This window comes from Myotis brandtii, unplaced genomic scaffold, assembly GCF_000412655.1.
Source record: "Myotis brandtii unplaced genomic scaffold, ASM41265v1 scaffold485, whole genome shotgun sequence".
Taxonomy (NCBI): Eukaryota; Metazoa; Chordata; class Mammalia; order Chiroptera; family Vespertilionidae; genus Myotis; species Myotis brandtii.
In genome coordinates, this window is record NW_005368527.1 from 612,295 (window position 1) to 624,341 (window position 12,047).

Genomic DNA, 12,047 nt, shown 5'->3' on the forward strand with positions numbered 1-12,047 from the left:
AAAACTACCCTTTAGTATAGACTGGTAGGCCCTCCGCTCACTGGAAAGCCTAAACTCTAGCTTCTGAACACTTTAATTACACCCCAGAACATATTAACCAATGGAAAGGCAGGCTATGTTTAACTTGCTACACCAGAAGAATTGGATAAAAATTTTCAAATACTTTAAACCAGTAACTCAAATGAGTACCCAAATTACCATTCAGCTAAATGAGAAAATACTTGTATCAAACATCTAACCACTGATTATTGCGGGTGAACCACCTTCAATTCACACAAGGACAGCGTTATTTTTAAACAACGTTTAGACAAATAATACCCTTCCCCAAATCTAAAACCAAAACTGTTTTGTATTCTTAGTTTTCCAATAAAAATGTACACATTACAATTACCTCTTAAATGTAATTACTTGGGTTATAGCATGTTTACATGGAACAAATATTACATATAATATACATATTATTTCCTATTTTCTCAACTCTCAAACTATTTCACACCTTAAAATAAATTAGTACCAAACAAGGAAAACTTGAATCTCTACCAGAAATACTGCTCTGAAATGCTTATTGTAACAGACTATAATGAGTCCTAATACTATCTTTAAAACTAGGTTTAAAAATTTTTTTTTAATGATTTACCCATAACACTGAAATTATGACAGATACTGTAAGAGGCAATATTTGCCTACTCCCATCAGAGCCAACTCATGCCCTAAAAATAAAAACCAGCACCTCCAATAACAAAAGCATACATCAAGTGCCTTTCTGGGGTGAGCATTCACATATTTGTTGATGGTTTCTCTAGTTCATCTCTTAAAGACCCCAGCAACAAAGATAACAGCAACAGCAGCCAACACTGAACAAGTATGTTCCCTGAAGGGTGCTAAGAGCTTTCCCTGCATCCTTTCATTTTGTCCTCACCACAGCCAACAAAGGGGACAGGGCCAAGATCCCTTACCCTGCAATCCACAGTCCAAAAAGGTCTGCAAACCAAGTATTCTCCTTGAATGTGGAACAACCCTCATTTGGGGGCAGAAAATACCTGTGAGGACAATTACGGTCTTTCTTTACCCCACATCCTGGTGTGGGGGTTGTGGAATGTCCTCTCAAGCTAGAATTTTGCAAAAATGACTGAATATGACTTCTGAGACTTCCATCTTGTTCTCCCTTAGATCATTCACTCAAGGGAAAGCTAGCCACCATTTTGTGCCAGTGGTTCTCAACCTTCCTAATGCTTCGACCCTTTAATACAGTTCCTCATGTTGTGGTGACCCCCAACCATAAAATTATTTTTGTTGCTACTTCATAACTGTAATGTTGCTACTGTTATGAATCGTAATGTAAATATCTGATATGCAGGATGTATTTTCATTGTTCGCGACCCACAGGTTGAGAACCGCTGCTAGTAGGACTGTGGAGAGGTCCACCTGGTGAGGAAGCAACAGCCGGCATCAACCTAAGCAGCCATGAGAGTTTAAGTCGCCTGGGAGGTGAGTCCTTCCAGCACAGTCAAGCCTTGAGACGACTACAGTCCAGACTAACATAAAAAATGTAACCTCATGAGATCCCAAGCCAGAACCATCCAGCGAAACTATTTGTGTATTCCTCACACACAATAACTGTGAGATAATAAAGGTTCCTATTAGAAAAATGGTATCATGTAAGACCTGATTCTGGATTTTTCTACCCTATGTTTCCATTGCTTTCATCTTTCCTCTCAGTGCCAGAGATGAAGACTCCTTTCCCAAGTACACACAAACTAAGTTCAAAACCTGGACAAGTTATCAGAAAGATAAATTATTTTAATCACATTCTATAAGTAAGAGGGGTAACATTTGCTTAGGCCTCCAGAACTTCTCCTTAAGGGCAAAATAGTTGTCTGAGATATGATTAAAATGCCTTTGACTTTAGCGGTCAGCTTTTTAAAAGTGAAAAACATAAAGCTATTGTGGTATTCAGCTGATGAAGAGCAAGGAAAAACTAATAATTCCTCATTAGCTTCACTAGCTCAGCACCCACTCAAACAGAATCAGAGCCTCCGAGATCCGGAGGTAAAATTCAGATGTGGCCATTAGTGACCTCTACAACTCAGTGTCCTTGTCTGCAAACGTCAATGCTCCGTTGTTAAGTTCCCCACAGCACCTAATCACTCATGTTCTGTTTCTTCAGCAGTCTTGACCCTAACCACACAGAACTGTCTTCCAGGTCACAATGAGATTTAGTGGAAAAGATTACATCTAAATTACAGAGATGTCAGTAACAACCCTACTGACTTTCCTCCTGAACCAGGAAAGCTACCGAAATGCCAGGGCAGGGTCGCCCAATCCTGGCATCGCTGATTTCCAAGCCTTTCAGCTGATGAAGACCAAGGAAAAACTAATAATTCCTCAGTAGCTTCACTAGCTCAGCACCCACTCAAACACAGAATCAGAGCCTCCGAGATCTGGAGGTAAAATTCAGATGTGGCCATTAGTGACCTCTCCAACTCCGTGTCCTTGTCTACAAATGTCAATGCTCCGTTGTTAAGTTCCCCACAGCACCTAATCACTCATGTTCTGTTTCTTTAGCAGTCTTGACCCTAACCACACAGAACTGTCTTCCAGGTCACAATAAGATTTAGTGGAAAAGATTACATCTAAATTACGGAGATGTCAGTAACAACCCTATTGACTTTCCTCCTGAACCAGGAAAGCTACCGAAATGCCAGGGCAGGGTCACCCAATCCTGGCATCGCTGATTTCCAAGCCAGCTAATGCGGTGTGGCGGGGCCCATCGTGGGTACTGCACGATGCTTAGCAGCACTCCTGGTCTCCATACACCGGATGACAGGAGCACCCCTCCCATCAGACATGACAACCAAAAACAAACCAGATGCTGCCAAATGTCCCCTGGGCAGTAGAATCGGCCCTGGATGAGAACCGCTGGGCCAAGGGGTGGCTGCTTGGGGTTCTTGCCAAGCTCCTGGCCTGGGTGCCAGAGGAGGGAGGCCCGGCAACACCTCCTTGCCAGGCCAACATAAAGCAGCCTACAAAGGAGCCCCAGAGGCTCAGGTTCCATTCTTAGCCCCCAACGTTCCACAGCAGAATGCTGGTTACCAGGCAACCACACTGCTCAGCCTAATACTCCCCTCCAAGGGGGAGGCCTAGTCCAGGGCTCCTGGTTGAGCGGCCTCGGTGGTTACCACCAGGACACACCAGCTGTCCAGTTCATCCACGGATGTACAATTGCCATGCAAGCGCATCACAGCCCCCCATCTGAACTCAGCATCCACCCTCCCTTTTGCTCAAGGCCCACTGGCCTCCCTGGCAGAACATCTAAGGAAACAAGCATCTCCTAGCGGCTAGGACCTAGCCCCTGGGCCAGATATTCTTAATTCCCGTCCTCTATTCTTGCTTCTGCTCAAATGTCACCTCTTTAGCGGTCTCCAAGCACCCCACCTAATGGAACAACTCCCCGGGGTACTGCCCACCCCAGAATATCGCCCACATCCATTTGTTCGCTTGGGGTGGTCTGCCCCGCCCTGTAAGCTGCCTGAGGAATTCCTGCCGTATTCCAGCTGCCTATTCAGCACCTGACACGATGGCCCGTCCCCGTCCCTCCCCACCCGGCCTGACTCCCGACCCTGCCGGGCTCACCTGTGTAGCTCATGGCTGCGGCGTACACTGCGCCTGAAAACCCGGCAGATGCGCCGCACGTCAGACGCGGAGATTGCCGTGACAATCCCCCGGGCTCTTTCTACATATAACGGAGCCCCGCCTCCCGACCGCATTGGCTCACGCCCGGCTCCGACTTCACGTCTATTAGGCCACGATACTGTCTATTTCAGGGTATCCTCATACCAATGGCTGAGGCTGTTGCCAATCTCAGGAGAGCCCCGCCCTGCTCCCGCCTTTAGTTATTTCAAGCCTGCGGTGATTGGTTAAAAATAACCTGTAGAGTTCGAAGGGGCGGAGCTATGCGCTACGGAAAGCCCGTGGCTCAAGGGCGGCCGGGTCGGGGGAGGGTCTGTGACCTGGAGGCCCGCCAGAGGGAGCTGGGTTTACAGCGAAGGGCACCGCTGGAATTGCGGCTCTCCCGCCGGGGTGCTGTGCCAACAGGGGCCGTTTCTAACATCTCTGGCCTTCAGCTCCAAAATGAGCACGGTAAAGCCATATTGGAACGAAAATTACAACTAAGCGCCAAACGAGATGCTGGGCACAGGTTCAAATATATATATATAAAGCAGTCACTCCAGTGCTGGGTGTACAAGTTGTTACGTTTTGTTATCAATGGTTACATAAAAATAACAAATATATTTATATAACATGTTTATATTATATATGTAATAAATGTTTGTAATTTATTATCTGGAATGTTTCCTCACACCTGCAAAGACCTTGTTTTTTTGAATTCTCATTTAAAAGAAGAAAACAGAGACTTGGAATTCATGACTTGCTCAAAGTCCTTGATGCTTAAGTGTTAAAGCTGGAGTGACCCACTAAAATCTTCTTGGTCCTTCTGGACTTTAGATCCTGCAGTGGCCCAGCCAGGTTCCAGCCCTGTCCTCAGCACCCTGAATGGACATGTGCAATCCAGCGTCAGAGGCATCTCATGACTTCTAAGACATTACTTGGCAGAGCTGCAGACACTTAAAATGGTACTTAACATGTTTGTGAAAATTCATCAAGCTACACAAGTATGACTTGTACACTTTTCTGTCATAATTCATATGGGGAAGAAGGGGTGAAGAGTTTATAACTGAAGAGATTGGTCATGAGTTAATAATCGATGAGTAGTTGAGGGCTCATTGTAGGTTTGGAATTCTCCATAAAATTTTAGCGAAACAACTCCTCCCACACACATACACAAATGGGGCTTCTGCAGAACTTGCTGTCATGTGGGGCAAGAAACTCCTTATGTAAAGCATGTGAAACTCTGATCAATGTGCATTCCAGCTTTGGGACTCGGCTTATTTGTGTCACCCTCAGGGATACCTGCCTGCCTGTCCTCCAAAGCAGTCCCCTGGACACTTCTCCTTCATAGCACATACCACAGCCGTCATTTTATCCTCACTTGATGATTTTGTTAATAAATTCAACCCTCTACCTCAGAGTGAGTCGAAATGACTTAAGGGATGTGCTCAGAAGTTTTAGGAAAAGATCCCTCTGTGGTAAGAACTATATGTGACCCATCCAAGTACTCACACAGCTATCCCTCCACAACTGTGGGTGAGAAAGGTCTTCCCATATTACTTTGCAAGTTCTTCCATCGTTTGAACTTTTTTTATATTCAGCTTATATCACTTTTATACTTTTTAAACTAATTTGTAAAAAAAAAATTAAAAAGTGCCTTTAGGTCAGCTCTCATCCAAGAGATACCCTCCCTGTTTCCAAAGCCTCAGATACACCCACCCACACTCGGGATAGACAGCAGTGGTGGAACCCTTCCTCCACCAGGCAAGGCATGTGTCCTGACCACAAGCAGAAAAGTCAAGCATGAAGGACAAGACCGCTCCTGTGGGCATGTTGCCATAGCTTCTTTGCCCCTTTCCCAGCCAGGTACATGGTGCGGGCTGGGGTAAAAGGGTTGGAGGCTGAAGAGGCTTCTTCTGTCTATACCCCATGAGGTCATTCCTGCTTTCCAGCCCTTGGCCATGAGTGAAAACGATGAGCTGAAAAACCACATGCAATAAACAAGAAGGAGCAGCCAACAAAATATCTTAAAATCTCAGAAATGTTCAATAAACATTTGCAGAGTGAGAAAATAAATAACATTGCAGAGGAGCCAACAGCTCGCTTTCTCCTTGTTACTGGGGTTCAGGGTGCATGTGTATCTCCCGACAGGTCGCATGTCTTGAAGGCAGGCCAGTCCCAGCTAAGAGGTCCTGACAGCTGTGCACTCCTCCCTCCCCCAGTGTCCCCCACACCCTCGATGGTCAGCTCCTGACTCCAAGAGCCCTTGGGCCTCAATCACTTCTCCATCCTGGCTCCCTTCCTGGACCAGCTGCCCAGAGCCGTTTCCTCTCCTCTGCACATAGGAGCCTCGTCACCAGCTGGCCAGAGTCCACACCGGCCATGCCATTGAGGGCCAACAAGCTGGGAACTTGAGCTCATCCCCAGCTGGGTCTGGTTGGTTTGGTGGCCAAAGGGAAAACCCAGGACCTCCTGAGACTCTGGGTGGAGGCGGCTTGATCCCAGCCCCAGGTGCCAGCTGATGCCAGCCTGTCCACTTGACAGAAAAACACACGCTGGCCGCCTGCCCCGGGGTATTTCCAGAAGAGAAATTTAATCTAATTTACATACTTCTAGGTACATTGATAACCAAAATGTGGCCACTGAAAAAAGTTAAAAGATTGATCAGCTCCCAGTTTCTAGCTGGCCCAGGATCGCAAAATAAAAAGATCCACGTTCCTTATTCTCTACACAAAATGCGTTTTTAAAAAAGTGAAAGGTCTAAGGAGCTGTACATAGAAAGGAACAGTGAAAAGAGGGAGGGGATAGGAGTGGGGAGGAAAGTCCCACCCCACCCCTTCCAGGGCCCAGAGCCCCCAGAGGTTCTGGGGGGCCTGGACATGGCAGGAGGCAGCTGTCAGCTCTGAGCTCTTCCCAGCTGGGAAGGCCCCTCTGGGGGAGGGGGGGCGGCCAACAAGGATTTCCGTGGCATTGTGGGCTCAGTGGGGGCTCCCAGGCCTCAGTGGGCCCGCAGAGGGAGCGTACCTTCCCCTGAGCAAGCACCGTGGCATGATGTGTTCGTTTGACTTGGGAACTGGGGGGCTGGGGCAGATCCCGGGTCTCACGAGGTGTGTGCGTGCGTGCGTGCGTGTGTGTGTGTCCGCATGTGCGTGTGTGATAGGATATTCACGGGGCAAGAGGGAACCAGTACAGGGTGTCTTTGGGGTCCTTGTAAATGGCCACAGATGGCAAACAAAGCCCCACCTGGCTGCTAGACATTGGGGAGTGCTGGCCTTCCTCCCATGACCAGATCACCTGCCACCAGGGACCTGGCCGCTGCCCTGGCTGGATTGGGTAGGTGTGGCCTGAAGGAACACACCCTGGGTTTGGCCCCAGAGTCCTTGAGCTGGGGGAGGGGCGCCCTGGCTGTAGTGTGCCCGGCCCCCAAGGGTGCCGGTTTGAGGTTTTGGCTTGCTCCTTTGGGAACGGAAAAGAAAGAAGGAAGAGAGAGAGGAGGAGACCAAGGAGGAGTAGGAGACAGAGGTGGCACGAGAGAGATCTGGAATGCTTTTGTGTTAGGGTGCCTCTGCCGCCGCTGTCTGTGCTGGAGGGGCCTGGGGCTCCTCGGGCGGGGGGTCTGCTTTGGAGAAATTCATCTCCAGGATGTGCCGCTGTAAGTGCCGCACCCACTCCTCCTGGATGGAGAGAGGTCCCTGGAATTCCACCTCACAGAACCTGTGTGGGGGACAGAGAGAGGGAGGAGTGGCCAGTGCCCTGGCTATACCCTGAGTGTCCAACAAACCTGATGTTGCTCAATGTGGACAGAACCAGCTCAGGATTTGAGGGAAGGGAGCCCAGAAGCCAGATGTTCCCCAATGGACAGCTATCTCTACCCATCACAGGGTATTGGCCAGGTCCCCCGGAGCCCCATTTCTATGCTCAGGGCAGTCTGCTGGCTCAGGTGCTGGGTAGGGGTCATCTGGCTTTCCAAGCACCTCCACCATCTGACAGTAGGCATGTGCCCTGATTGGAGAGAGCAAAGAAACAGATCCTTCCCTGCCAGGCTCTAGGAGAGAAGGATGAAGCTAGGGAAAGGAGGGTCAGACACTAACAAGCACCTACCCTGCTCATGCACCCTTCCCCAGCTCCCAGCCCTCACAGCCCTAAGGAAGGTCTCACAGCACATGGGCCCGAAACTCAAACTAGTGGCTGGAGAGACTTAGGTTTGAATCTTACTTCTGACTTGGCCTGTGTGGCCTGAGGAAGCCCTCTCACATCCCAGACTCCCAGTTTCCTGGCCTCTGACACTCACCTAGACTTTGGTATTAATAAACTAAGACCTATTTTTTCTTAATCAGGAAGACACTTTTTTGAGAGTTTACTGTGTTCTAGGCACAGTCTGAGGGCTTTATAAACATTCAACTCTTTTAATCCTCATAACAAATCAATCAGGTAGGTCTGCTATTAACCCCATTGTATAGGAGGGAATATTGAGGCATGGAGCAGAAAGTCCTCGCCCAAGGTCACTAAGCTGCTAGGTGTCAGGGTCCCAGCCTCATGCTCTGGGGCATCTCTGTCTGTGAGGAGCCGTTAGCCTGGACCCAGCCCACCCCAGGGCATTGTTGAGGTTCCCTCCCAGCCCTGAGCAGCTCCTGTCCTGTTCAGAGGCTCTGGATGGCCAAGCCCAGGCAGGTAGCCCCCCACCTCCCCTCCCTCTCCCAAGGGCCTCATACCTGCACTTGAGGGTATAGATGTTGCCGACGAACTTAACCAGTGATGTCTGGGGGGGACGAGGCACCAAGGAGGGGACTGGCCGGACCCGGGGTGGGGGTTGCCGCACCTCCTCCAGCTTCTGCTGCAGGTCATTGGGCTCCTCGCCCCCCCTGGCCGCAGAAGTATCTGCAGGGCGGCCTTGTCAGCGCTCAAATTTGTTGATATTCTGCTGTTGGTGCTCCTCTGCTTTCACAGTGCCTGGTGGGCTGGCTGCCAAAGACCGCTCACCACTGTCGGCTGCCCGGCCAGCCTCTGGCCCTGGCTCACCCCCAGCACTGCGGCCCACCACGGACAGGCCCCCAGGTGCCAGCCCCAGGTGTGGCCGCTTGTCGCTCTCGCGGCCATGGCCAGCGTTTCGGAACTTCTTGGTGAAGGGGCGGCCACCCTGGATGTAGCTGCGGTAGGCGCCCACCTTCTGGGGCCGGTGCTTGATCCACTCGCTCAGCGTCTCAATGGGTGAGCCATTCACGCACCACTCAGTCACACCGAACTGCCGCAGATGCGCCCGAGCATGGCTGGCCAGGGCCTTGCGGTTTTCGAAGTAAAGGCCACACAGCTCACAGCAGGCCTCGGTGGCTGCAGACAGAGGGGGCGCTGCTGAGCCCCAGAACCAAGGGAGCAAGGGTACCCAGAAGTTGCCGCCCAGGTCGGGAGACAGCCCCGCCTCCCACTGGGGCCTTGACCCCTGCTGGGGGTGGGCATGCGTGTGGCAGTGCCCGGCCATGCAGGCCCTGGCAGATGCCCTCCCAAGACCCTGCCACCCACTGCTTACAGGAGTGGGAGGTCTTCTCGTGAAGGGTCTTTGCCTTGAAGGGCAGTTCAGTCTGGATGTAGGTCTTGGCCTTGACCTCTGCAGAGAGGAAGCGATCCTCCTGCAGGGGTCGCTTGGCTGCCACTGAGCCCAGGTAGCTGGTGGCTGAGGGCTTGGCACCGGTGATGGGTGCCAGGTTGAGCTCACGGGGTACCTGGGCCAGCCCAGCTCCTGGTTTGCCTGGCCGGCCAGCCATTGGCACCAGCGGCAGGAGGGGCTGCACAGACCCAGGAACCGCTGTAGGGGGCCCATCCTCAACCAAGGCAGGGGCCAGGTCTCCAGCTGGAGGCTCCTTCTTGATGAGGCACGGCTTAGACTTCTTCTTAAGGATCTCCCGAAGCGTGTCGATGGGTGAGCCATTGACGGACCACTCAGTCACACCCATCTGTCGCAGGTGGGAGCGTGCGTGGCTGGACAGGCCTTTTCGGTTCTCAAAGAACTCACCACAGAACTCACAGCGGATGTCACGCACTGGCTCTGCCCGTGATGCTGAATGGGTTAAAAATAACCTGTAGAGTTCGAAGGGGCGGAGCTATGCGCTACGGAAAGCCCGTGGCTCAAGGGCGGCCGGGTCGGGGGAGGGTCTGTGACCTGGAGGCCCGCCAGAGGGAGCTGGGTTTACAGCGAAGGGCACCGCTGGAATTGCGGCTCTCCCGCCGGGGTGCTGTGCCAACAGGGGCCGTTTCTAACATCTCTGGCCTTCAGCTCCAAAATGAGCACGGTAAAGCCATATTGGAACGAAAATTACAACTAAGCGCCAAACGAGATGCTGGGCACAGGTTCAAATATATATATATAAAGCAGTCACTCCAGTGCTGGGTGTACAAGTTGTTACGTTTTGTTATCAATGGTTACATAAAAATAACAAATATATTTATATAACATGTTTATATTATATATGTAATAAATGTTTGTAATTTATTATCTGGAATGTTTCCTCACACCTGCAAAGACCTTGTTTTTTTGAATTCTCATTTAAAAGAAGAAAACAGAGACTTGGAATTCATGACTTGCTCAAAGTCCTTGATGCTTAAGTGTTAAAGCTGGAGTGACCCACTAAAATCTTCTTGGTCCTTCTGGACTTTAGATCCTGCAGTGGCCCAGCCAGGTTCCAGCCCTGTCCTCAGCACCCTGAATGGACATGTGCAATCCAGCGTCAGAGGCATCTCATGACTTCTAAGACATTACTTGGCAGAGCTGCAGACACTTAAAATGGTACTTAACATGTTTGTGAAAATTCATCAAGCTACACAAGTATGACTTGTACACTTTTCTGTCATAATTCATATGGGGAAGAAGGGGTGAAGAGTTTATAACTGAAGAGATTGGTCATGAGTTAATAATCGATGAGTAGTTGAGGGCTCATTGTAGGTTTGGAATTCTCCATAAAATTTTAGCGAAACAACTCCTCCCACACACATACACAAATGGGGCTTCTGCAGAACTTGCTGTCATGTGGGGCAAGAAACTCCTTATGTAAAGCATGTGAAACTCTGATCAATGTGCATTCCAGCTTTGGGACTCGGCTTATTTGTGTCACCCTCAGGGATACCTGCCTGCCTGTCCTCCAAAGCAGTCCCCTGGACACTTCTCCTTCATAGCACATACCACAGCCGTCATTTTATCCTCACTTGATGATTTTGTTAATAAATTCAACCCTCTACCTCAGAGTGAGTCGAAATGACTTAAGGGATGTGCTCAGAAGTTTTAGGAAAAGATCCCTCTGTGGTAAGAACTATATGTGACCCATCCAAGTACTCACACAGCTATCCCTCCACAATTGTGGGTGAGAAAGGTTTTCCCATATTACTTTGCAAGTTCTTCCATCGTTTGAACTTTTTTTATATTCAGCTTATATCACTTTTATACTTTTTAAACTAATTTGTAAAAAAAATTAAAAAGTGCCTTTAGGTCAGCTCTCATCCAAGAGATACCCTCCCTGTTTCCAAAGCCTCAGATACACCCACCCACACTCGGGATAGACAGCAGTGGTGGAACCCTTCCTCCACCAGGCAAGGCATGTGTCCTGACCACAAGCAGAAAAGTCAAGCATGAAGGACAAGACCGCTCCTGTGGGCATGTTGCCATAGCTTCTTTGCCCCTTTCCCAGCCAGGTACATGGTGCGGGCTGGGGTAAAAGGGTTGGAGGCTGAAGAGGCTTCTTCTGTCTATACCCCATGAGGTCATTCCTGCTTTCCAGCCCTTGGCCATGAGTGAAAACGATGAGCTGAAAAACCACATGCAATAAACAAGAAGGAGCAGCCAACAAAATATCTTAAAATCTCAGAAATGTTCAATAAACATTTGCAGAGTGAGAAAATAAATAACATTGCAGAGGAGCCAACAGCTCGCTTTCTCCTTGTTACTGGGGTTCAGGGTGCATGTGTATCTCCCGACAGGTCGCATGTCTTGAAGGCAGGCCAGTCCCAGCTAAGAGGTCCTGACAGCTGTGCACTCCTCCCTCCCCCAGTGTCCCCCATACCCTCTATGGTTAGCTCCTGACTCCAAGAGCCCTTGGGGCTCAATCACTTCTCCATCCTGGCTCCCTTCCTGGACCAGCTGCCCAGAGCCGTTTCCTCTCCTCTGCACATAGGAGCCTCGTCACCAGCTGGCCAGAGTCCACACCGGCCATGCCATTGAGGGCCAACAAGCTGGGAACTTGAGCTCATCCCCAGCTGGGTCTGGTTGGTTTGGTGGCCAAAGGGAAAACCCAGGACCTCCTGAGACTCTGGGTGGAGGCGGCTTGATCCCAGCCCCAGGTGCCAGCTGATGCCAGCCTGTCCACTTGACAGAAAAACACACGCTGGCCGCCTGC

At 50.1% G+C, this 12,047-nt stretch overlaps 1 protein-coding gene across 1 annotated transcript; it reads right to left on the minus strand.

Annotated features, from left to right (window-relative positions):
• Positions 1-5,692: 5,692 nt before the first annotated feature.
• Positions 5,693-9,724, minus strand: LOC102239427 (protein Wiz-like). The gene is given in 3 exon segments (XM_014547778.1): positions 5,693-7,383; positions 8,382-8,997; positions 9,194-9,724. Coding segments are annotated over 3 exon segments (1,200 nt in total). The 5' UTR covers positions 9,618-9,724; the 3' UTR covers positions 5,693-7,223.
• Positions 9,725-12,047: the final 2,323 nt, after the last annotated feature.